At 51.5% G+C, this 22,382-nt stretch overlaps 8 protein-coding genes across 8 annotated transcripts; 4 read left to right on the top strand and 4 right to left on the bottom strand.

Moving 5' to 3' along the window:
* Positions 1-811: 811 nt before the first annotated feature.
* Aud_007496 (histidine phosphatase family protein) lies at positions 812-2,375 on the top strand (the record flags this gene model as incomplete). Its single annotated transcript, XM_043292386.1, has 2 exons — positions 812-966; positions 1,028-2,375. 2 exons carry the CDS (start codon positions 812-814, stop codon positions 2,373-2,375), a joined length of 1,503 nt encoding a protein of 500 aa, XP_043148321.1.
* Positions 2,376-2,589: 214 nt separating this feature from the next.
* Positions 2,590-3,678, top strand: Aud_007495 (uncharacterized protein; the record flags this gene model as incomplete). Its single annotated transcript, XM_043292385.1, has 1 exon — positions 2,590-3,678. The coding sequence occupies one exon, from the start codon at positions 2,590-2,592 to the stop codon at positions 3,676-3,678; it is 1,089 nt and encodes a 362-aa protein (XP_043148320.1).
* A 116-nt stretch (positions 3,679-3,794) lies between these two features.
* Positions 3,795-4,186, bottom strand: Aud_007494 (uncharacterized protein; the record flags this gene model as incomplete). The annotated part of the gene is made up of 3 exons (XM_043292384.1): positions 3,795-3,865; positions 3,915-3,979; positions 4,029-4,186. 3 exons carry the CDS (start codon positions 4,184-4,186, stop codon positions 3,795-3,797), a joined length of 294 nt encoding a protein of 97 aa, XP_043148319.1.
* A 1,201-nt stretch (positions 4,187-5,387) lies between these two features.
* On the bottom strand, positions 5,388-8,049 carry Aud_007493 (putative GPI-anchored cell surface glycoprotein; the record flags this gene model as incomplete). Its single annotated transcript, XM_043292383.1, has 2 exons — positions 5,388-7,967; positions 8,017-8,049. The coding sequence occupies 2 exons, from the start codon at positions 8,047-8,049 to the stop codon at positions 5,388-5,390; spliced, it is 2,613 nt and encodes an 870-aa protein (XP_043148318.1).
* Positions 8,050-9,106: 1,057 nt separating this feature from the next.
* Aud_007492 (putative oligosaccharyltransferase subunit ribophorin II) lies at positions 9,107-10,149 on the top strand (the record flags this gene model as incomplete). Its single annotated transcript, XM_043292382.1, has 4 exons — positions 9,107-9,252; positions 9,320-9,518; positions 9,577-9,861; positions 9,910-10,149. 4 exons carry the CDS (start codon positions 9,107-9,109, stop codon positions 10,147-10,149), a joined length of 870 nt encoding a protein of 289 aa, XP_043148317.1.
* Positions 10,150-10,537: 388 nt separating this feature from the next.
* Aud_007491 (uncharacterized protein) lies at positions 10,538-11,217 on the top strand (the record flags this gene model as incomplete). The annotated part of the gene is made up of 2 exons (XM_043292381.1): positions 10,538-10,754; positions 10,817-11,217. The coding sequence occupies 2 exons, from the start codon at positions 10,538-10,540 to the stop codon at positions 11,215-11,217; spliced, it is 618 nt and encodes a 205-aa protein (XP_043148316.1).
* Positions 11,218-11,319: 102 nt separating this feature from the next.
* Aud_007490 (dihydrodipicolinate synthase family protein) lies at positions 11,320-12,405 on the bottom strand (the record flags this gene model as incomplete). The annotated part of the gene is made up of 3 exons (XM_043292380.1): positions 11,320-11,595; positions 11,651-12,192; positions 12,252-12,405. The coding sequence occupies 3 exons, from the start codon at positions 12,403-12,405 to the stop codon at positions 11,320-11,322; spliced, it is 972 nt and encodes a 323-aa protein (XP_043148315.1).
* A 5,501-nt stretch (positions 12,406-17,906) lies between these two features.
* Positions 17,907-18,170, bottom strand: Aud_007489 (uncharacterized protein; the record flags this gene model as incomplete). The annotated part of the gene is made up of 2 exons (XM_043292379.1): positions 17,907-17,918; positions 17,976-18,170. 2 exons carry the CDS (start codon positions 18,168-18,170, stop codon positions 17,907-17,909), a joined length of 207 nt encoding a protein of 68 aa, XP_043148314.1.
* Between the last annotated feature and the right edge of the window lie 4,212 nt (positions 18,171-22,382).

The following is a 22,382-nucleotide window of genomic DNA, read 5'->3' as shown; positions in this document are numbered from 1 at the left end:
TCACTAGCAAAGGTAATTAGATTGTAGAAGCAGGTCTGCATGGATGATGCTGTAGGGAGCACATTAGCGATGTTCTGGAAGTTGTCCGTTGCACACGTTGCGGTGGGCGGGTGTTCGATTGGTGCTGGAAATTCAAACATACTCGCCTTCGAAGAGGCAGATTAGATTGCGGGCGCTGGGTCTGACTCGGGGCATTATAGGGCTGTTATAGCGGAAATCGGTCTCTACTTCGTATGACTTGGTAATTACTCTGTAGGTAGTTCTGTCGTTTCTTGATTTACTAAGGTACTGGATTGCTTTGCCTGGAAGATAGCCAGTGTTAAATCAAGTATTGATAGAGTTCATCAGTATGTTTCCTCATTGAGTCTAAGCGATCCTCTCCAATGTCAATCTTGATACTCTACCATAATCAATCTAATCTCCAGAGTATTCCAGGCACCAAGGCCCCCACATAGTCTCCCGGCTCGGTTTCTCTATCCGTCAGTCTCAGGCTGCCAGGCACTCTCCAACCACCACAAAGGTTGCACCCACGTGGTTTCCCGCGCAGCCTATCAGACACCCGCACATCACCACACTTCGGTCTGCATCTCTCCTTCGGTCAAGTTTCTGTGAGCTACTGTCATCGGTTCGGATTCATTCCCTGCTCTCACGCGACAGAGTTACGAATCGCTCCACTGACGCCAGGCTACTCGTCCTGCGAGGCTGCTAACTTGCTAACTTGCTAGCGGCGTGGTGGATAGGCAAGCTAGCTGGGTCCGGACGTCCGTTTCATATGGGGAAGGGAAGCGCGATATGAGTCCGGCAGAAAGAGATGAAGGAGCTATATAATGGCCGGCGTGTCCGGCGGGGTGAGGATAATTTCCTGCTCAGATTGAGGGTTAGGACTTTCAACGAAGGGGGAATCCTGATCGTTGGTATCATGGGTGCTCTTACATTCCTGCTTTCGGTAGCGTATCTGCTTTCTGGGTGAGTGGCTCTATTTTTGTTGCTATGATAGGGCTATGGTTCTGATTGTGGTACGGAGTAGAGTGTCTGGGGCACCGAGTTCGGCGGGCAGCGCTTCGTGCGATACGGTAGAGCTCGGGTACCAGTGTTCTTCTGCGACTTCTCATCTGTGGGGCCAGTACTCGCCCTTCTTTTCGCTCGAAGATGAGCTGTCGGTGTCGAGTGAGCTTCCCAAGGATTGCCGGGTCACGTTTGTGCAGGTGCTGTCGCGGCATGGAGCGCGGTACCCGACCAGCTCGAAGAGCAAGAAGTACAAGAAACTAGTGACGGCGATCCAGAAGAATGCCACCTCGTTCAAGGGCAAGTTTGCCTTTCTGAAGACGTACAACTACACGCTGGGTGCGGACGTCCTCACTCCCTTTGGGGAGCAGCAGATGGTGAACTCGGGAATCAAGTTCTACCAGAAGTACAAGGCTCTGGCGCGGAGCGTGGTGCCGTTCATTCGCTCCTCGGGCTCGGACCGCGTCATTGCTTCTGGGGAGAAGTTTATCGAGGGGTTCCAGCAGGCGAAGCTGGCGGATACTGGCGCCACGAACCGCGCCGCTCCTGTGATTAGTGTGATTATCCCGGAGAGTGAGACGTTCAACAACACGCTGGACCACAGTGTGTGCACGAACTTTGAGGCCAGCGAATTGGGGGATGAGGTTGCGGCCAACTTCACGGCGCTCTTTGCACCTGCGATCCGTGCCCGCGCCGAAAAGCATCTTCCTGGCGTGCAGCTGACGGAGGATGACGTTGTTAGTCTGATGGACATGTGTTCATTCGATACTGTAGCCCGCGCCAGCGACGCGAGCCAGCTGTCGCCCTTCTGTGCACTCTTCACTCATAACGAGTGGAAGAAATACGACTACCTGCAGTCCCTGGGCAAGTACTACGGCTACGGCGCAGGCAACCCTCTGGGACCGGCTCAGGGAATAGGATTCACCAACGAGCTGATTGCCCGGTTGACCCGTTCGCCCGTGCAGGACCACACGAGCACCAACTCGACTCTAGACTCCAACCCGGCCACCTTCCCATTGAACGCCACCATTTACGTCGACTTTTCGCACGACAACGGCATGATTCCCATCTTCTTTGCCATGGGCCTGTACAATGGCACCGAGCCCCTGTCGCTGACCTCGGTGGAAAGCACCAAGGAGTCGGACGGGTATTCTGCGTCCTGGGCGGTACCTTTTGCCGCGCGAGCCTACTTCGAGACGATGCAATGCAAGTCAGAAAAGGAGCCTCTTGTTCGCGCTTTGATCAATGATCGGGTCGTGCCACTGCATGGCTGCGCTGTTGACAAGCTGGGGAGATGCAAGCTGAGTGACTTTGTCGAGGGATTGAGTTGGGCCAGATCTGGAGGGAACTGGCGAGAGTGCTTTAGTTGACAGTCGCCATTGTTCTGTCATAGTTTTAATAGATCGTTGCTCTAGTGATTTCAGTTGTCATTCACTTCACTTTACCATGAAAACTGCTGTGTTCCCTCGTCTCTCTCTCACTTCAATCTTTATATGTTCTTCTTGATAACTCTCTACAACCTTTCAGTTTCCTCTTGACTTCCAGTCAATCCTACACTCTAGCCCTTACAACAGTACATGCAAAATGCCCATCTACGACATAACCCATTACCTTCCTATCGAAACCCTCCCACCCCCCGAAACCGACAAAACCTACTACACCAAACCTATCCTCGTGCTCACCGTCTCCCTCCGAATAAACACCTGGAACAAATATCTGTCTCTGATCCGCAAACTCCAGCGCGAGGCCCGCCTCCTCTGCGTCACAAACGTCTACGACCTGAACGAGCTGGTTGACGAGCACGCAGACGAGATTGCTGGGTTTATCGTCACTACCGGGGAGATCATGCTCGCGGACGAGTACGTTCCTGTCCTCCCTCCTCGCCACAGTGAAAAAAACACCAACAACCCAATGTCAACCCCGTGCTCAAACACAAATGGAATTGAAATCGAAGAAGGAATGATAGAAGGCCTCCCCACGCGCCTCGCAACCCTCCTCAAACACCCACCCGCGGCACACAACACCTACTCCCTCGTCTTCGCATTCGAGTTCCCCCGCGCAGCAGCCAGATATCCCACTTCCTTTACGGCTTTTACGCAGGCTCACTTCGGGCTGAACTGGAGCATCGCAGGGACATCACGCCAGAGAGCAGCGATGGAGCTTCAGCCACACATTCCGGGGATGTTAGCGGCGAGGACGTACCGCCGGTGGTTCCATATCCGGGGGGTGTTTCTGAGGGGTGTACCGCGACAGGAGAAAGTGTTGGTGAGCTGCGAAGATGGAGAGGTTGAGTTTGGGGAGGGGGAGAGGATGAATCGGTGGACGCTTTGGCATCGGAGGCCGTGGATTGAGACGCCGGATACGGTTGTTGGAGAGTGGGATGAGATTCAGAGTGAGACTGAGGGAGTGGGGGATGGGGAGGAGGAGGAAGAGGGATATCTGGGTGATAGTGAGGAGGTCGGTGACGAAGATGATGAAGAGGGAGACCGAGAGGATGAGGAGCTTCGTGCAGACTGCCCCGTTGCCATCCACGAGGTCAAAACCGCGAACGGAACTGAAACTGAAGAGCTAGGAGGAAGCTACGTTGCCTTTGTCGGTCACCTGGAAGACAGCCGCTCGATGGCCTCGTTGATACTAGGGATCTGCGGTGTCGAGATGGACGATTCTGAATAGTTTGGCTCCTCTGCAGTTTGGTTTGGATTTGGTACATCTGATAGCTGAGCCGATACCATTAAGTGACAGAATTTAAATGTCAACACTAATATACATCACTAGTAACAAAACATATTCTATTCCTTCTCCTTCTCCTTCTCCTCCGTAGACGGTCTCCCCAACCGCTTCGGTTTACTATTCCCATACGCTACAAACATCAGCACAATTTCATTCGCACACAAGGACAGCGCACATACTCCGGTCATACAACACCCACGACGTGTACAGAAATATCGGCAGCGCCACAATAGTCGATAACCACCTATCATCGTCATCAATTTAGTACCAGAAATAAAGAAAAGCGGACATACCGTCTAGCGGCGACTTTGTACTGCTTCGTCTGCCGGATATCTGTGATCTGGGCTTGGGTCCGGGGGCGGGTCGTTCGTCGCTGCGAGAGGGTTTGCGGGTCGACGATGACTCTGGGTTTTGAGGTGGAGGGGTGGGGTGGAGGTGTAGAGTTTGTCATTGTTTTACTTTTCTGGTTGGTTTATACTACGAAGTAGAACAAGGTGAAGTTGATGCAGGGAACTGAATTGTTACAAGGTCGAGGGCCGAGATGAGGTGTGCGGTTGGCGGAAAAGTTTGCCTGGGTGCCTTGATGCCTAAGGCATCTAGCAATCATTTCTACGATACCAGGGGTTCTTTGCCTACAATCACACAATCCAATCCGTCTGATCGATATCGTAATTCTGTTAACGCAAAGGCACATTTCTTAAGTCAAAAAGCCGCTAATATCAATTGCTTTATGCATCCATGACCCGTTGCTTACGCCGGATCCGATATGCCTCGAAACCCCCCAGATCGTACAGGTAGAAGAAGTGATACATACAGTCGCCATCAACGGCACCTTACACGCAGCGTGTCAGTACCTGTTGATGACTTGAACATGATAGAAATGTCTAGGGAGGTCCGCAGCGTCCAGCTCGGCCCAATCACCTTGACAAACTTTGATGAAACAACAAGACCGACGATGAAATTATCATAAACGCCAAATGAAACAGAAGAGCCCAGAGTCCGCCGGATGTTTCGCTATGCTTTGATGCATGTACTCAATCCGTAACGCCATGCGACAACAGTGTGATTAGATCAGGTAAAGATGATATTGCCTCCTTGCCATCATAGCAGAAGAGAATTCGACGGCATTGTCTTGATCCTCGGAGAAATGGGATAGGATTAAGATGAAGGCCGATAAAAGTCAATAGTCTGCTCGCGCCGATTGTTTATAACTCTGCTGGATGACCAGCCCAGAGGCAGATAGATGCAGCCGAAGATTCGAAACTCAACCCAGACTGATTGAATGTGCAGCCGTCATTGCGGATGAGGGAAGAGGATAATAATAGTAAAAAGGAATTAGATGATGGACATGTAATGGCTGGTAGATCGACTTCAAATAAAATGCACGAGGTCGACTTCATCCCAGGTGAAGTGAGGTAACGACCTAGGAAAACATAGGCCAAGCGGTATCAACTCAACAAATAGTCAAGTCTTGAGATGCCAAAGTGACGTGAGGCGGGGTTGAATCCACTGGAGGCGTGATGAGGAAGGCAATCGAGGGAAGGCGATCGAGGAAAGGCAGAGACCATTGAAGTAAGTGTAATTCGAAGTAGAGTGAGGTTTGAAGAAGGCAAGATAGAATGCATGTGAAGAGACACTAGCAGGTAGCCGAATCATACGCTTTTCATGGGCTCACCCGCAGGATTCCCGCCTCCCTGTTTCGAAGGAGTGGCAGCCTTCTTTCGAGCGGCCCGACGCGCCCTTTCCTCGGCATGAGATTGAAAATCGGCCATAAGAGCCGTTGCCGCACGGCGCCGCGGACGACCATTCGGTGTCAGGGTCTGCTCGGCGGGGCTGGCTGTCTCTGACGTTGGCTTGCGTCTCTTAGGGGAACCGGCCTCACCGTAATTCTCCACTTCGGCGAGAAGGCGTTTCTTCGGTGGGCTGGATGGCATTGCTCCAAAAAGCCTTGCCACCGCCGTCGCTTTCTCGGGGTTGGAGAACTTGAACTTCACGGTGAGACTTGGCTTCTCGGCAGTGGCGGTGGCAGCAGCGGGGCTGGGAACACTCTGATTCTGTCGCCGCCTCTTGGTACCCAGAGTTGAGTCAGGGGTATCATTGACGGGCTCCGTGCGCCTTCTCTTGCGCGATCCACTGGCAGGCTTCTGCTCCTTCGCGGGCTCACTCTGCCCAGCATTGTCATACTGGGCGATCAAGGCCTCAATCTCGGCGGCCGACATCGTCCGATCAACCGGGATGCCCCTCAGCCGGGCGCCCTCTCGTGCCTTGACCTTAGCCTTTTCCTCGTCAACGTCCTCCAGTCGAAAGGGGAGATTTGTTTGCTGCGGGAGATTACGCTCCCCCAGCCGCGGCGGGTACCCGAAGATCCGGTCCTTCTCCACCTGTTCACGCGATCTGAATCGCCCTGGCGGCTGGGGGAGCTGGTCATCCCCGTAGGTGTTGGTGGGATGAACCCACTCAAAGTCGGAAGAGACAAAGACGTACTCCTCTCCAAACTTGTTGAGAAGACCTGTATGCGTCCAACCATCCTCGTCAGTCCACGGCTCCGATACTTTCGTCTTGTCCATACCGAATGCCAGGCTCGAGGTTGGCCTACTTTCTCCCTCCGACCCCGCCCCCTCTCCATCTTGGCCCCGCTGCTCCACTTCGAACTCTCTGCGCAGGCTCTCCAGCCTGGCATCAAGTCCGGCATCCAGCGCAGGGTCTGTAGACACAGCCGTCACCGCCAGCTCAAGCAGCCGTCTGGCAATAAATGCCGTGTCAGGCTGCTGAGCGGCAGCCGCCTGCGCGGATGCCGGAACCTCATGCTCAGGCTGGGCCGCACCTCCCTTCTTCTGCCCCAGACCCGCCGTCGACTCGGGTTTGCTGGATGGAGCCCTGGAGCGGCGGAACTGTCGCTCCGACTCCAGGGACTCCAGAGCCTTGATGGTGGGCTTCCGAATGCGACTCGAGGTCCTCGCAGCAACGGACGTGCCAGTGGATAAACTCGTCGGTGAGCACGGGCCATCCACCTGGGCGTCGAGTCCGAAGCGGTTACCATACATCTCGGGGCCATATTCGAAATGGAAGTTATCACGGTAGGCTTGCACAGGCGTCCCCTCGACGCTATCGGCGACCTCCCCATTGTACGGGGTGGTCTCAAGAACCATCAGGGTCGCTGGGGAGTCCAGAGGCTTATCGACAGCCAGAAGTTTAGCGGCGGTTTTGGCTCGCGAGCTTCGAGTGTTTATCTTGTGAGAAAGAGGTTGAGCGGCTTCAAGGGTCGGATCTGGGACAGAAGAGGGCTGAGATGGAGTCTCGTGGATTTGGACAGGAGGGTTATGATTGTGCTTGGTCGACGTCTCTTGAATATGATCTGCAAGGCTGCGATCGGTCCCGGTCTTGGACTTGCGATCACGACGGGATCTGGCAGTAGAGTCGCGTGAAATTGTGTTAGCCTGGGCGGCGGGAGTTGCCGAGTCGGCTATTTCAGCTTTTTCAGACTTGGGGGCAATGGGGGTAGCAGGTTTGGCTGGTGTAGCTGGAGCCACCTTGTTGGCAGACTTGGTCGCCTTGGCGCTGGCTTGAGATGTTGGCTTGGCTTTACGATCGATGCGAGCCGGAGTAGAAGGGCGAGAAGCGGAGGCTTTGACAGAGGAATTAGGATGGACAGTGTCTTTCTCGTCGCTCACACCGTTGAGCTTCGGAGGCATGGACTTTCTTCCCTTGCGATCGTTCTGCGTTGTTGCAGGACTCATGGTCGACGACTTTCCGGATGCGTTGGCCAGCTCGGTCTCGGTAGCCAGAGACTTGCGTTTTATCCGAGGATCTTTGAAAGAGATGCGCAAATTTGGCTTAGACGGCGGAGCTTGCGCCTTGCGCTTAGAATTGGAAGTGGTAGGAGTCGTCAGTTGATGGCCTTGCGAGTCAGCTGCATCAGCAGCGTGACCATTTGGCTTGCCTGACTTCCGATGACGGTTGCTACTTTTGGCGTCACTTTTAGACTCTGAATCAGGAACATCGTCTTTCTTTTGCACCGGAGTCTTGGTGCTCTTTTCTGGCTGGGAGTCCTTGAGATCAACTGGACGTTGGGATTTACGACGCTTCGTCGAGGACGCCGATTCTTCGAAAGAAGAGGCGATAGGGGTCGGAGGTAGAGAGTAAGAGGTCTGAGCCATCTTAATCTTGGTCGACTCTGGCTCTCTTGTTGATTTACGTGAGTGATGAGAAGAGCTACGTCGAGAATTCGTTTTCTGGAGAACGGTTAGAGATGGGAAAAAAGAGGGATGGTAAGACACGTACAGGAGTTCTATTAAAAACAGTGTTTAGAGACATCATGTCGTGGGGGACAGAATCTCTTTTCGCCACTATATCTAAGTTAGTCGTTGGGTCAGAGGAATGAAAGATTTGTGTTGAAGCCCTAGTTGAGAGCGTCGACTCGAGGGACACAGCGCGAGGCATGCCAACACTCGGCGTTTGCCACTTACTTTGGCAGATTGCAAGTGATCTGGAGTAAATATCCAGATCCAGGTATTCAAATAAATCTGATGTAAAGTGCTTCGAGACTTGGAGAAGTATGCGAAGTATGCGGAGTATGCGGTAGTAGCAGTTGGGATGAGGAACGGAAAGGAGAGAGATCCGACTATGTTTTGAGACGCGAGAAGGATGTGTTGCGTTTTCGCCAAATCTAGCACCTGATGCATAGTGAAAGGTTAGTGAGTGTGTCCAAGGTACCAAGATGAGAGCAAACCAAAGGCAGACAAGACGTAGCGGCAATCCCTGCAGAATGGCCACTCCGCAACGACCGGCCTGTTTGAATAGCGGCAAACAGGATGTTTACATACCAGCACACCTTATTCCCAAATATTTATGACCTTATAGTATCGATATCGAGTGTAGGATGATGTAGAAATCTGATGGAAAGGCAGGTAATGACGGTGGCTACCTGTCGGGGCAGCGGAGGCGAGGAGTCGGACAGGTTCAGGTCGATCGATTTACCAGCGCAAAAAGGTTCCCGTAATTAGGTATCTGTAGGGAACGACATTCTCGAGCACTACCGGAGTGATAATCGAGGCGATCGACGATGTCACAGCGACGCTGCAGGGACGTTGACAGCAGGTAGCTGGCCGAGGGGAGAATGAGGTGTTTGGCCGACAGCCAGAACTGCAGGAATCCGGGAAATAATTAGGGCTTGCGCGGAGCAGGTGGACGCCGATGCCCCAACTCTTACTATCAGGCAGTCCCGGCGCTTATCTGGAGGTCCGCTGTTTAGCGCTTCCGCGATTCTTCAAGACTCCGCAGTTGCATCAGAACATTGCATTGTTCTGTCATCTCGACTGCACTACTTGCTTTTTTGTCTTTTAGTTTCTATTCTTTGACTATTTGACTCATCATGCAGCTTTGGCATACCGCTCTCCAGCTCTGTCTGCTGGCGTCAGCAACAATCCCGACCGCAGCAGCATCCTCGTGGGGGTTTACTGATGCCACCGTGTCAGTTCAGACCAAAGGCGCAGGTGTCGGTTCTGGACTGAAGGAAAAGTATAGCGAATTCATTCAATTACACTTTTCCAGGAAATTAACATGCTGATAATGGTACTAATTGCAGAATCCCCGACAACAAGCCGCTCTCCAAACCGGTCGCGCTCGGAAGCTCCGATACCCTTAAAGTGATCCTCACAGCACAAGAAGGAAGCTCCGCCAAACGCGCTCACCAAGTCTTCCTCCTTCTCCAAGATCCCAAAACCGGCTTAGATATCTCGTATCCCTTTACCGTCAAGGAAAATGGCAAATCAAGGCTTGAGCTGGTAAGCAGAGGTCGACTGTACTGGGTTAGTCAACAGCTGACGTGGCCTGCGTGCTTAGACTCAAAAAGACCTCCCCGTTCAATTCCTCTCCGTCGCCGAACCCCTGGACGCCAGATTTGTCATTGGGTCGTTTGGAAGCTCTCAGGCGTACAATGAACCTGCCTTCCAGTTGACAGTGGCCCGCAACCCCGACGAACCAGTACCGAGCGTCGAGGCTTCGCGATATGGCAGACAGCCCGAGATTCACCATATCTTCAAGTCTGATCCTCAGAGCCCGCCAGTCATTGTGACTCTGGTTTTCATTGGAATGGTGCTGGCTGCTTTTCCACTCCTCGGTGGCCTGGTGAGTCTTTTCCTCCAACTAACGTCGTCGATGTTCTGACTCGTATAGTGGCTCTTCCTTGGTGTCAACCTCAACCATCTGCCAACCGCCTTTAAGTCTGCTCCAATTCCCCATGCCGTTTTCCTGGGATCCCTGGTTTCCATCGAATGGATCTTCTTCCTCTACTACTCCCACTGGACACTCTTCCAGATTCTTCCAGCTGTCGCTGCGGCCGGTGTTGTCGCATTCATCAGCGGCAGCCGCGCTCTGGGTGAAGTACAGGGCAGACGCCTTGCCGGTCTCAGATAGATGCGCATAGTACTGGATACTGGCAGTCTTAGGAGATGGGGCGATGCGCTTGTACTAGTAAGACCGGTCTTGTACCCTGATATACTATTCATATCCTTTTACATCGCGCGTAAAAAACCACAACACTATACCATAGCTTACTTCAGTCTCTAAAATACTACTTTTGGTACCTTCTCCTTCAAGCCATAAAACAAAAAAAAAATCATAACAATCATAACAATTAACGGCCTGACGTCACTTCTGCGGCCACGACGTTGACCAAGACGGGCTAGCCCGGCGGGTCTTTTGATTTTCTGAAGAATCTCCGCAAGCTCTCCGCCTCTACCAACTCAGCTTCTCACTTTGAGAAATATCAGATCGTCACTATCTGTATATCCCAGGAGGGAAAATGGGCTCCTCCGCATCCAAACCCGCGCGGTCAGCCGCAAGCGCCGTCTCACGACGCCAATACCCCAAACAGCCCTCCGCAGTCTCCAGGGCCGCACCACAACCAAGCACAGCACCACAAGCACTCCCCAGAGAACGAAACCTCTCACAGCCACTCCAAGCTCAATCCCAAGCTCAATCTCTTCCCAAGGAACAAGCTTCCACAACAAAATCATCAGGTACGGATCCCTCCCCCGGCAGTCGAAGGAAAACGATAGCTAACTAGCTAACGACATTCCAGTCATCGACCTCGACGGCCGCGACCCCGATTTCGCCGCTTCCCTTCGCTCCATCGGCCCTGTTACCCCCAACCCTACCTTTTCGCGTACAAGCACCTTTAACCCCGGTCCAATCCAACAACAAAACCCAAACCAGCCTGTTTTCCCGACAGCGGCGAATCCGGCTCTTTTGGTGCTCACTGCGCGGCAGACGGCTGCTAAGGCTGCGCAGGAGGAGGCGGAGCAGATTGGGCGCCCGGGGTTTGCGGGGCGGGAGTTTGTGGATGCGTGGACGATTCGGCAGGCGTTGACAATGCGGGATCGGCAGGGTCTGAGTCTGGGGGAGATTGAGGGGATGTTGAAATTGAAGAAGGGGGTTTTGGGGCGGTTGGGGGCGAAAGGGATTGTAGGGGAGGTTGGTTGATGACCGTTTACTGGTTTGATGTGTGAGGGAGGGTTTGTACTATATCTTGATGTGTATGACTGATTGGTTGGACCTATGTACTATAAGAGCATGATATTCTGGCTATGTTGCACGTTTGATCAGCACCTCCTCGACTGGCTTCAGCTTCCCGGCTAGCTCGAGCATCCATTCTTGTTTGGCTGCATCCGCGAAGAGAGGATACGGTCGTCGGCAAGCGGCGCTGTCATCGTGATAACCCAGCAATTTGGCGACGACCCATTTGCTCCCGTTGATTCCTCCCTTTGCAAAGGCCCATTCCGACGTGGCAGCCTTCAGCTGGAGCTCGGTTGCTTCCTGGACCTTACCAGCCTTGTAGAGATCGTACAGCTCCACACACGCCTACCGCCAGTTCACAATCAGCACACCATGAACAGACTTGGAAAAAGATACTCACTCTCGGGTATAGATTCGCCATTCCCGTAATCGCTCCGACAGCACCAACGGCCATCGCTGGCCCCATCCAGTCAATCTGCCCACCGAGCACACTGAACGGTCTCGCCGCATTGGCCGTCACACGGGGGACTTTTCCGATACCTCCACACGTCAACTTGGCCCCCGAGATATTCGGATGCGCGCTCAGCTTCACCAGCATGTCAGAGTCGACGTCCAGCCCCGCTGCTACACCGGGGTAATTGTACACCATGACGGGAATGGGGCTGTGGTCCGCGACTTCTTCGAAGAAGGACACGATGGCGGCGGAGTCCATGGCGAAGTGGTAGTAGCTCGGTACTAGGACCATGGCGAAATCGGCGCCGGCTTGATGGGCTGCGATGGTCTCGTCGATGACATGGTGGGTAGATTGGCCCCCGCAGCCGAGAGTGATGGTTACCTCTGGGCGGTTGAGGCGGGCTGAGAGCTTGCGGGTTAGTTGGACGAGTGAGGTTTTCTCGGCGGTTGAGAGTGTGACTGCTTCGCCGTTGGAGCCGGCGAGGACGACTGTTGAAGTTGTTAGGCTGTAGCCTTGTACGGTTGGGGTATGGCGGAGAGGGACGTACTTCCGTGTAGACCGGATTGTATAAGAAATGAGAGATGCTTCTCTTGTACGTCCCAGTCAATGTCCTGTCGGGGGTTATTTTGAAAGAAGGCCAGACAGGGAACATGAATGCCTCCTGGAAAGACTTTGTTGCGGTTGGTCTGATTTGATGCCATGGTGTTCTATATTCTCAAGCTCGGGGTCAAGGACGAGTAGGCCGGGAGACGGATCATATGAGCAATTCAATGGGCTAGTTGTCCCCGCACTTGAATTGTGTTCAATTCATCTCTTTAAATAGTTGCCGTGGGTCTTCAGCTTCCCCTCCGATATCCCATATATGAAAAGGGCATCTCGGATCGTCTCCGAGCATGCAGGTAAACCGTAAACCCCGCCACCTCGGCAATCTGACATCTTAGTTGAGCTGGGACGTGGTATAGTCTACCAGGGAAGAAACAGAAAATAACAATTTGATGATAGCGAAGGATTCTCTAAGTGAGGGCTGAGCCGTGGAAGAGAGGCAGTACTGTCAGCAACGTGTAAATGAAAATCGATATTCCCCATATACTGACATCACTTGTCTGCTGCACATTATATACACCTCCTTTGCTCGATATTCAGAGCTGTCATTAATACCTCCTATGAAATAAGTTGACTTTCGTCAACATGACTCGCGATGTGAATAAAGAGGCCACGAAAGCCAAACAGTCCACCATTGTCAACTACATTTAGAAGCTCTAGCGAGCTCTCGGATCTGTTAGAACTCCCACTTTGGCATTGAGACGCGTGAGCTACGTTTTCAACTGATAAGGGGTTGAATTAACGCATTGTCTTTTCCTACCTCAGTCTACATCCGTGTCGTTGGAGCATTTGTCTTATTTACTCTTTGTATCAGGTAGAATGGAATCACTAAGTCTTCGAAGCTTACTTCTTCGTGAGGACTTGAATTGCCTCTATCCATGTTTCTCAAATGTCCTCATTTACTTTTCGTGGAATACATGGGCGTTGTTTCCTAAGACAGGCGAGTACTCCTGAAATGAGCATTGTTGCCTGTTTGTTATGTGAATGCGCACCTTCCTGTGGTTGAGTGAATGATGGAAGCCTCTGTAGCCCGAGCAGTTCGCCCCTCGCAGCTGTCACCTCTTCTTTCATCTCTTCCATTCCTTGTTAACATCTCTATTTCCCTCTTATAGCCAACCTGCCGGTCTCCGGTTCTCGCTAAAAATTAAACAGTTAACTTGGGCGTCCTTCAAAAATCCTAGCATTTTTGAACCACTTTCAAAAGCCATATAAATGTGAGTACATACGTTGAGCTGGCCCCAAGAATGACCTTTTGATTGGATGAATGCATGTCTAACATTGTATAGGCCACCTGCACTCGAGGAACCTGCCGCTGCCGTGGCTTCGGCCACCACCCCTCCTCCTCCACCTCCTCCTCCTCCTCCTACTGCTGCTGCTGCGGCTCCGGCTCCGGCCCCGGCCCCCGCTTCCAGGAGTCAGTATATCGATTCAACCTTCATGAGAAGCATCTAGTGGCAATGCTAAAATAGATATAGAGTGGAGAAGATGCGGGGAGTGTGGTAAATACCACAAAGGGGATTGCTGGCCTCTTTGTGACTCCTGCGGGCGTCCCCATCTGGGCAACTGCCCCCAAGCTCCTCCCGCGCCCGCTTCCAAGAGTCAGTATGTTGATTCAACCTTCATGAGAAGCATCTAGTGGCAATGCTAATATAGATATAGAGTGGAGAAGATGCGGGGAGTGTGGTAAATACCACAAAGGGGATTGCTGGCCCCTTTGTGACGCCTGCGGGCGTCGCCATCTGGGCAACCGCCCCCAAGCTCACTCCCGCGCCTCCTCCGGCCCCAGCTCTGGCTTCTAAGAGTCAGTATATCGATTCAACCATTCATGAGAAGCATCTAGTGGCAATGCTAATATAGATACAGAGCGGAAGAGATATGGGGAGTGTGGAAATTTCCACAAAGAGGATTGCTGGCCCCTTTGTGACTCCTGCGGGCGTCGCCATCTTGGCGACTGCCCCCCGCCCTGGCCCCAGCCAGCTCCTCCCGAGTCCCGCCCCGGCCCATGGTTTTGAATAATTGTGCACTCGTGTCCATAACTGGCATCACGCCTCTATCTCCGCCCGCTGCCTTCGCTTCCGAAAGTCAGTATATCGATTCAACCTTCCTGCAGAAGCCTCTGGAGAGTGGCAATACTAATACTTGGATAGAGAGCGCCGGCACTTTGCCGAAAAGCCGTGCCGCACAGCCACCCGCCGCTGGCCCGCAACGGTGGTTAATAACTACACCTTCAACAGTGATGGACATGCCATCACCATATCCGCCCACCCAACATCTGCAGGCGCCGGCACCCCGCCTGTCAAAAAACAGAAAAGAAGAAAGCGGCCAAACAAGGCCAAGAAGAAGGAGGAGGGGGAGAAGAAAGAAGAGGAGAAGGCTGAGTGGTTTCATGTATGACATATATTATTCATGTATATAGTAATTTTCATCAATTGAATCAGTTATTCAAAGAAAAACCTTTTGTTGTAGTCTACTGTTGGATACAATACCGAACGTAAGGTAGTTCTCAACGTATGGGTTGTCATCGAAAAGTGACCTCGATACTAGGAGGCAGTGTGATGAAATGTCACCTTTCTCGATTAGCTAGATACTTCGTCCGCGGCATCGATAACGTTCTTCATTTTTGTCCATGTAAACATCTTCTCTCCATAGCGCGTCTGGCAGTATTGCCTGACTGCATGTCTGAATCGATCATGCTTGCGTATGCTGGCAATCTAGTTCGGTGTTCCCTGGCTGATCCCAAAAGAATTTTCTAACCTGGAAGTCAATCGTTTCTGGTAAACGCGGTTTGTGAGACGCTTGCGTGGTTGATTACAATTTGGGTGGATGTCAGCCCCGCTGGTAAGGTTACATATCTACATAGATGCTGAACGTCTTGCAGCGACTTACTCTCTATACTGTCTTGATCAAAATATGCCCTCAATGAGCTTGCCTTGCTAAGTAGTAAACGAAGTTGAACTACTGTCATATTAAATAGCACAGAGTGCGGGCACCTGATGCGCTTGATGATGTGGACAAGGTGTCGATGCAGCTTCATGACGATGGGACTTCTAATTTTCCTGGAGTTGTTCTCGTCGTGCGAGGTAGTATCGACTAAGAGCTGTTTCCTCCAGAATGTTGGATATCACCTTCAAGTCCATAGAGCAGAGCATTGTAGCAGGTGTGGTGGCCGTAGCCCTTTCCTAGGATTCATCATTCATGTCCCGACTCCCGAGAATAAAAGAGTGTGGTAGCACCCGCTGCCCATCTCCTTTTCCTGTTGCTTGCCCTTCAGAAACCTCACAATTTCTTTGCCCATGTCCTTTTCCTGTTGCCCTTCAGAAATCTCACAATTTCTTGAATCACCTGTCACACCACAACAACATGAGTATATACCTTGAGCTGGCTCCGATAACGAATCTTTGGATTGACATCAGTATAGGACTTCCTCCATCCTCCATCCTCCATGCCATCTCGGCAGTTGCCGCAGTCATAGCCACCCTCCCGCTCGCAAGCCCCTGCGGTGTGTGAACATCACCATCTCCGTCCGGCTTCATCGGCGTCCTCTGCGACCGCTGGCACCTCGCTGGCAAATGCCGCCGTCCTGCCCGGCCCCACAACACAATAAAAGAAGTATATTGATTCGGCCTTCACGAGAAGCACCTGAAGAGTGGTAATACTAATGCTCAGATATAGAGCGGCAAAAATGTGGCAAGTGTGCCAAATCCCACATAGGGGCATGCTGGTCCCGGGCCTCAATGTTGGCGCCGGCGGCGTCCACCAAGTTCCCTGCAACGTCTACTAGTACGATGTAAGTATATCCTGTCCTCAATCAAATAAACAAGACAATTCTCGGAGCTACACCTTGCTAACAAAGGAAGAGGTGCAAATCGGAAACACTGTTGAGAAGAATGCTGTCATCAAGAAGGTCTGGAATTGCAATGCTCGCAGGGCGGGCCTGTTCGGCATCAAGGTCGACAACCACATTTTCGAACACGGCCGCAAGAAATAGCAATACTTCCGTTTGACTGTTCGCCCTACGAAGACTGTCAACCACTCCTGGGTTACTGGACGCACCTCTATAAAGACTGCAAGTAAGTACGCCATTCATCCGACCTGCAGTGTGTTCAGTGACTAATAGCCACAGACTCCTCAGCATCCAAGCGGCAAATTCCTCGCTATTCTCTCTCTTTCTTCGATCTCAACGGGGAAAATCAAGATCTCAGAAACAATCTACTTTGGGTGCCTTTTCGGGCCCAATACAATTTGAGTACGTACGCTCGCCCCCATAGTGGATCTTTAGATTGACATCAACAAGACCTCGAACCGTCGAACGAGACTCCTGCTGCCGCCGCTGACCCGCCTGCCGCCAAGGGTGTTGAATAATCACACCTTCAACGGTGATGGCCATGCAAACGACATCCTCCTGCCTGGCAAGAAACCAAGAAGAAGAAAGCATCCCGACAAGGCCAAAAGGAAGGAGGAAAAGGAGAAGAGAAGAAAAACCCGCGGAGGAAACCAACAAGGAGTCAAGGACGCCAACACAAGCTCCAACCGAGCTATAGTATACATGATCTACGTATATCTGATATGTATATTGACATTCTGTTTTGTGCCTCGCCCGTTACCACCAGTTCAGCTGACGTTTCGTGATTTGGACGAGCGGAGACTTGAATTTATTCCACGAAAGTCCGCCGCCGTCCCAGCTGATGATGATCATCACTAGTTAGAGATGAAATGTCAATGAAGAAGGTATACAGTTCTCCATGACAATTGAGGTTCGGCAAGTGAAGAATACTATCCACTTAGTTTTCAGGCATCCCTGATTACAGTGTCAACGACATGTCGGCGCCCACAATCCCCACAGAAGGGCCAGCAATTGCCAGTGTGGTAATTGGTACATTCGAGCCCTCCTGGCCACCTTGTTCGGCTCTTCCTACGTCTGCGTTTCGGCTTGTCCCGCATCTCGTTCGCAACGGTGGCGGTGCAGCCGCTCAAGTACTAAACATGATTCCCTCCCACCGTAGTCACCCCCGCGGAAGTTGTGTTGCTCCCGCGGCCAGGTCGAGTAGTAGCAGTGGTAGTAGCGTGTCTCACAGCGGTTGACAGAGGTCGTAACGAACAACGATTGGCCAGGTGACTGGTCAGATTGAGGCAACAGGGACACGGCCGGACAGCTGTTATTATTAGTGTGCTTATCTTCATGCAACAATAGGAAGTAAACCAGTAAGCATACCATCTGCTGGTTGGGGTTTGCACTCAGTGAGAACAGAGGCCGATGAGGGATCCAAGGGGCAAGGGGAAAAGGAAGGGGGAGGGGGTGGTGTTGCACAAAGCTGTTGGCACCAATTCCCGAACAACGCTGACCGGTAGTCCGCCCATTCATCCACGTACACGCCAGCAAGGGAGTATCTGAAGAGTTGTCTAGGTAGTTCCCGTACCATGCTTACTGGGCCGAAAGCTGACTGTGCGGATTCAGGACTTTTATTGTTTGCTCAGTTGAGCAACCCGAAGGTCTCCGAAGACATTCAGGTCAAGAAATCGCAAGTATCAATGAGTCTGGGTCTCAGTGGCTTCAATAGTTGCGTACCGGACCCAAACTGGCTCAATTCCGAACGATGTCCTATTGTGCCGTCTACTGAGCATTAGCAAAGAAGTCTCAGAACGTCCCTAGTATGATACATCAACGTACCTTCCGAGACTCCTTATTGCCCGTTATTCCATGTTCCGATCTGTGGGCCAGCCCTATATTCGCAAAGGCATCGAACAGATTCAGAAGAGCCTTCATCATTTCGATATGCATGGCGGCAGTCCAGTTCAGCGTCGGATCGAAGAAACCAGCGTACCTCTTGATGATCACGGAAAGGCCAGGAACGTTTCTGGCCATGGTGGCCGCCACCTAGTCAGCATTGACATTGGTATATTAACAGCAAAGGAAGTTATCGAAACGTACGGGCTTGCAAAGCGCGTGGTGAGTGCGGCATTGCCTGCACAGCGTCGTGGTGTTATCTTCGATGACACAGTCAATGAAGAAGGGATGTGCGTTATTTGAATCCCAATTTTCTGCTGCGGCTCTTAAGCATGCCATACGCCAATAGGTGCCACACAGTAATGTGCCTGGGGCTTAGCCCGGGGTGAGTGGGGTCATTTCGCTCAATATGTGCCAATACAAAATCATGTGAAGTCCTGGTATATCACCATCCTCAACATAGGGAAGATATCATTGCTCCGGGAGTATTTGGATGTATCGGGCCAAATGGAATCGAACTGAGTCTTTGAAGCTTAGTCCTTCACTATCCATGTTGCTCAATGCTGTCATCTATTTCCTTGGAGTAGAAGGTGGTTGCTTCCTAAGGCAAGCAAGTATGCCTGAGACGGAGAGCATTACTGCCTGTTGGTTATGTGTGGTTGGTTAAGTTCCCTCCTCACATCTTCTCTCATCCCTTCTAATACTTATTCTCCTCCACACCAGCAATCGCAACCGCGAGGGTTATTTCTCAGAAACATCTCCTTCAGATCCCTTTTTGAATGCTACCTACAATTTGAGTCCATTCTCAAACCTTGACTTGAGGTTAGGAACACTCGACAAACAATATATGCGGTGACAAATTAAGGATAGCAGACGCGCAGGATTGCCGTTCATTGTGCCAGCGGAGCGCAGACGGGGACCATCGGCCGACGACACCAGAGAAAATCCTTGGGCATGCCTCGGCTGCAAATTTCTTGGGCCTTCAGACGGCAGGTCGTTACACAGTGGAGCTGGAGATTTACATCAAGTCTGACTAGAAACGCCGTGGCATTGGTAAAAGTCTCTTGGACAAGCTCATTGAATTATGCGAAGTGACTTAACGTCCCGAAATGGGGCTTCTTTTACGATGCAAACTGCGACGACAATACGGAAATCCGTCTCTAGGGTCGCTGGCTGATATTTTGGGGTTGTTAAGCCTGCTGGGACCGGCGCCAGCTGGCGCTACAAGACGCAATTTCTATCTCCCGATGACAGCAAAAAGCCTCAGGCTTATGCCTGGTGACCCAGGGTACTCTGGCCCCAATAGCAGTCTTTGGACTGGATTCATGGGACGATGTCTGTCTAACATTGGTATAGGACACCACCAATCAAGGCTTCCGCCGTGGCCCCTTCGTCGCACGGCCCCAAGCCCATTAGCCACCATCGGTGGTTAATAACGACACCTTCGAGGTGAATACCATCACCATCTCAACCCCTTCGGCCTCCTAATATGGGTGCCGGCAATTGCCGCCCTCCTGCCCAGCCCCCAGCCCACCAACCACCAAGTGTGGTGGATAATTACGACATCAACGGTGATGTCCGCCCGCCTGGCAAGAAACCAGAAGAAAGCGCCCCGCCAAGGCCAAGAAGAAGGCCAAAAGGACCAAAAGAAGGAAGAAGAGAAGAAGAGCACTGAGACAAGCTCCAACTGAGCTATAGTGGTGTTAACCTCACCATCAACGCTGCCGCTCCCTCCGCATCCATCTGCGGACGCTGACATCCCGCCGGCAAATCCTGTCCTTCCGCCCGCTGTCCCCGCCGCCCCCGCCAATAAAAGTCAGTATATTGATTCAACCTCCATGAGAAGCATCTTGTGGGTGATGCGGGCGCCACCATGTTTCAGTTGTTTGTCCTTGGGCGCGCCGCCTCGCTCCCTCTGCGTCGTCAGCGGGTGGGGGACCTCTGCGGGCTCATCCCTCCGCCCGCCAAAAAAAAACACCAAGAAAGCGCCCTGACAAGGTGAAAGAGGCCGATGGGGAAAAAAAACAAAAAAAGAAGACGAGTCCAGATAATTCAAGGAGGCAAAGAAGGAGGCGGAGAAGAAGAAGAAGGAGGAGGAGGAGGATATGAGCTTAAATCCAAGTGCAGTTAATAAGATGCCTTTACAAAGCATTGTTCGCTTCCCATGAAACTAGGAGCAAAGAGGGTCTACTTAACAGGTCACTCTGGATTGAAGTATTAACCCACCTTCCTCTGCCATTGGACGGATTCTTCATCTTAGCGCTGCTGGGGATCCGACGATGTTTGATATCATACATTCTGTTATATAGGTTAGATTGAGCTAAGTCTTTCGACTCGAGCCGGATAGGGCCCCTTTGATCTGAGCCAGTCGACACGCTTGTCACATGTACTCATGTACTTTCTCCTAGCTTTCGAGCTCTTCGCATTGAACCTGTCTGGGGGTTATTATGAAATCGTGGTATTGTTGAAGAATGTGGAATCCACATGACCACATCTAACATGTTTCATCGAGAGACATGGCCCTCGTGTACTTTCTTTGATCCCGTCCACGAACAACGCGGAGAACTCAACCGTCAACCCTTCCTAAACAATGACTTATTCAATGACTTATTCGGCGAAGGTGATAACTGCTCAGCACACTTCTTTACCTTGTCTGACTAAATATGATTCCCCTGACTGACGCCAGCATCTGCGGTGTCTACCTGCAAAGATGATGTCTGCATAACAGCTTAACTGTTGATTCAGACTTAATCCCTCGAAATATTGCCAAAGAGTATACAGTCTAGCCCGAGACAGTATGCTGAATATTTCTACTTCCTATGGACAAGAGATAAGCACACTAATAACAGCAGATATCTGACTGTGTCCCCATTGCCTCAATCAGACTGCCCGGCCAAACATTATCCGCCTACAAGCCTACGACCACTGTCAACTGCCACTCTGTGCACCACCACTACCTTACCTCCTTCTCATCAACTAAGTACAGCAAATACCGCAGCAGGTCGATATGACAACTATAACTGGGCATGCCCCTAGGAGCACCATAACTTTCGGCTGGGTGACTATCAATAACCACTTTGCGGGGGGAAATCATTTTTATCACTATAGCAGCGGCACTGCCACAGTTATGATTGAGATACAGGACAAGCCAAAACACAGATGTAGGAAGAGACTGAAGGATAAGTACGGAACTGCTGGAAATTGACATGCTTTTATGTCTACGGTGGGTCCAAACGGACTCACTATAGTTATACGACCAGGATTACCTGAGCGAAGCAAGCCCTCAGGTAGCTTTCGAAGGACCGGTTGAACGCTTTGTTCTTTTTGAAGCCCTTCGCCATTTCTTGGCTATCTTACCATAGAAATGTTTCGGCCTTTTGCGTTCAGGCCAAATAACGCAGAATGTAAGGAATTGCTGGGGTGTGACCAAGGACCCAGACTTCATCTCCCGAATTGTATTGACTGTCATGTCGCTTGCTCCGTGCTTAGCGGCTAACTGGCGCCATTCAGTTTTGTTTTGGGGGATGGTGATGCCCTGTGATTCAGACATGATGGTTTCTAGGAAAGCGAATCTCAATGGTTTTTGTACTTGGACTCTATTGTAGAAACGTATCGTATGCTGCTAGAACTGCGAGTGCATGGAGGAGAGAATCAAGGCCAGTGACATTCGACGGGGATGACAACTCTCCAGGAAACTGCTAACTGAAGTCGTGGGGGAACCATTCATTCTTTTTGAAGGTCTTCGCCATGTCCTTAAGATCGACCTTTTTAATCGGTGTATGGTGCCCACCGATGTCCTTTATCCTGGTACGTGGATGCCAAAGAACGTGGAATTGCTGGGCTGTGACCGAGGACCCAGACCGCATCACTTGGATCGTGTTGACTGTCTCATTTATTGCTCCGTAGGTCTCTGCTAAACAGCGCCACTGCCTTTCGTCTACTGGGATGTGCTCTAATTCGGGCATGATCGTTTCTAAAAAGGCGAATCTCAATGAATTTGTTTCGAAAAAAAAGTGCTTAGGCTCTATTGTAGAAAGTATCGTGTGCTGCTAGAATTGTGAGTGCATGGAAAGTGACAGAACCACCTTTACTAATTCTGTAATAGGGCCACATGTATAAAAGATATCAAGGAAAGGATAAGTTGTAACGAGAGGAAAGAGCTCATCTTAGCTTCACCTGTACTTTTTGAGGGCACAGGTTACTAGACTCCAGCACCACGATGAGGTGTGAGCTCGTAACTGGAGAACAGACTCCTTCCCGCATCCTCGCTGCTGCATGACATGCAAAGTGAGTTCAGCGGGTTAGATCGACTGCGTTTCTGGGGCCAGGATCCTCCCCGCATCCCTCGCA

This window comes from Aspergillus udagawae (genome assembly GCF_001078395.1).
Source record: "Aspergillus udagawae IFM 46973 DNA, scaffold_5, whole genome shotgun sequence".
NCBI lineage: Eukaryota > Fungi > Ascomycota > Eurotiomycetes > Eurotiales > Aspergillaceae > Aspergillus > Aspergillus udagawae.
This window is presented reverse-complemented; position numbering and strand designations above follow the sequence as displayed.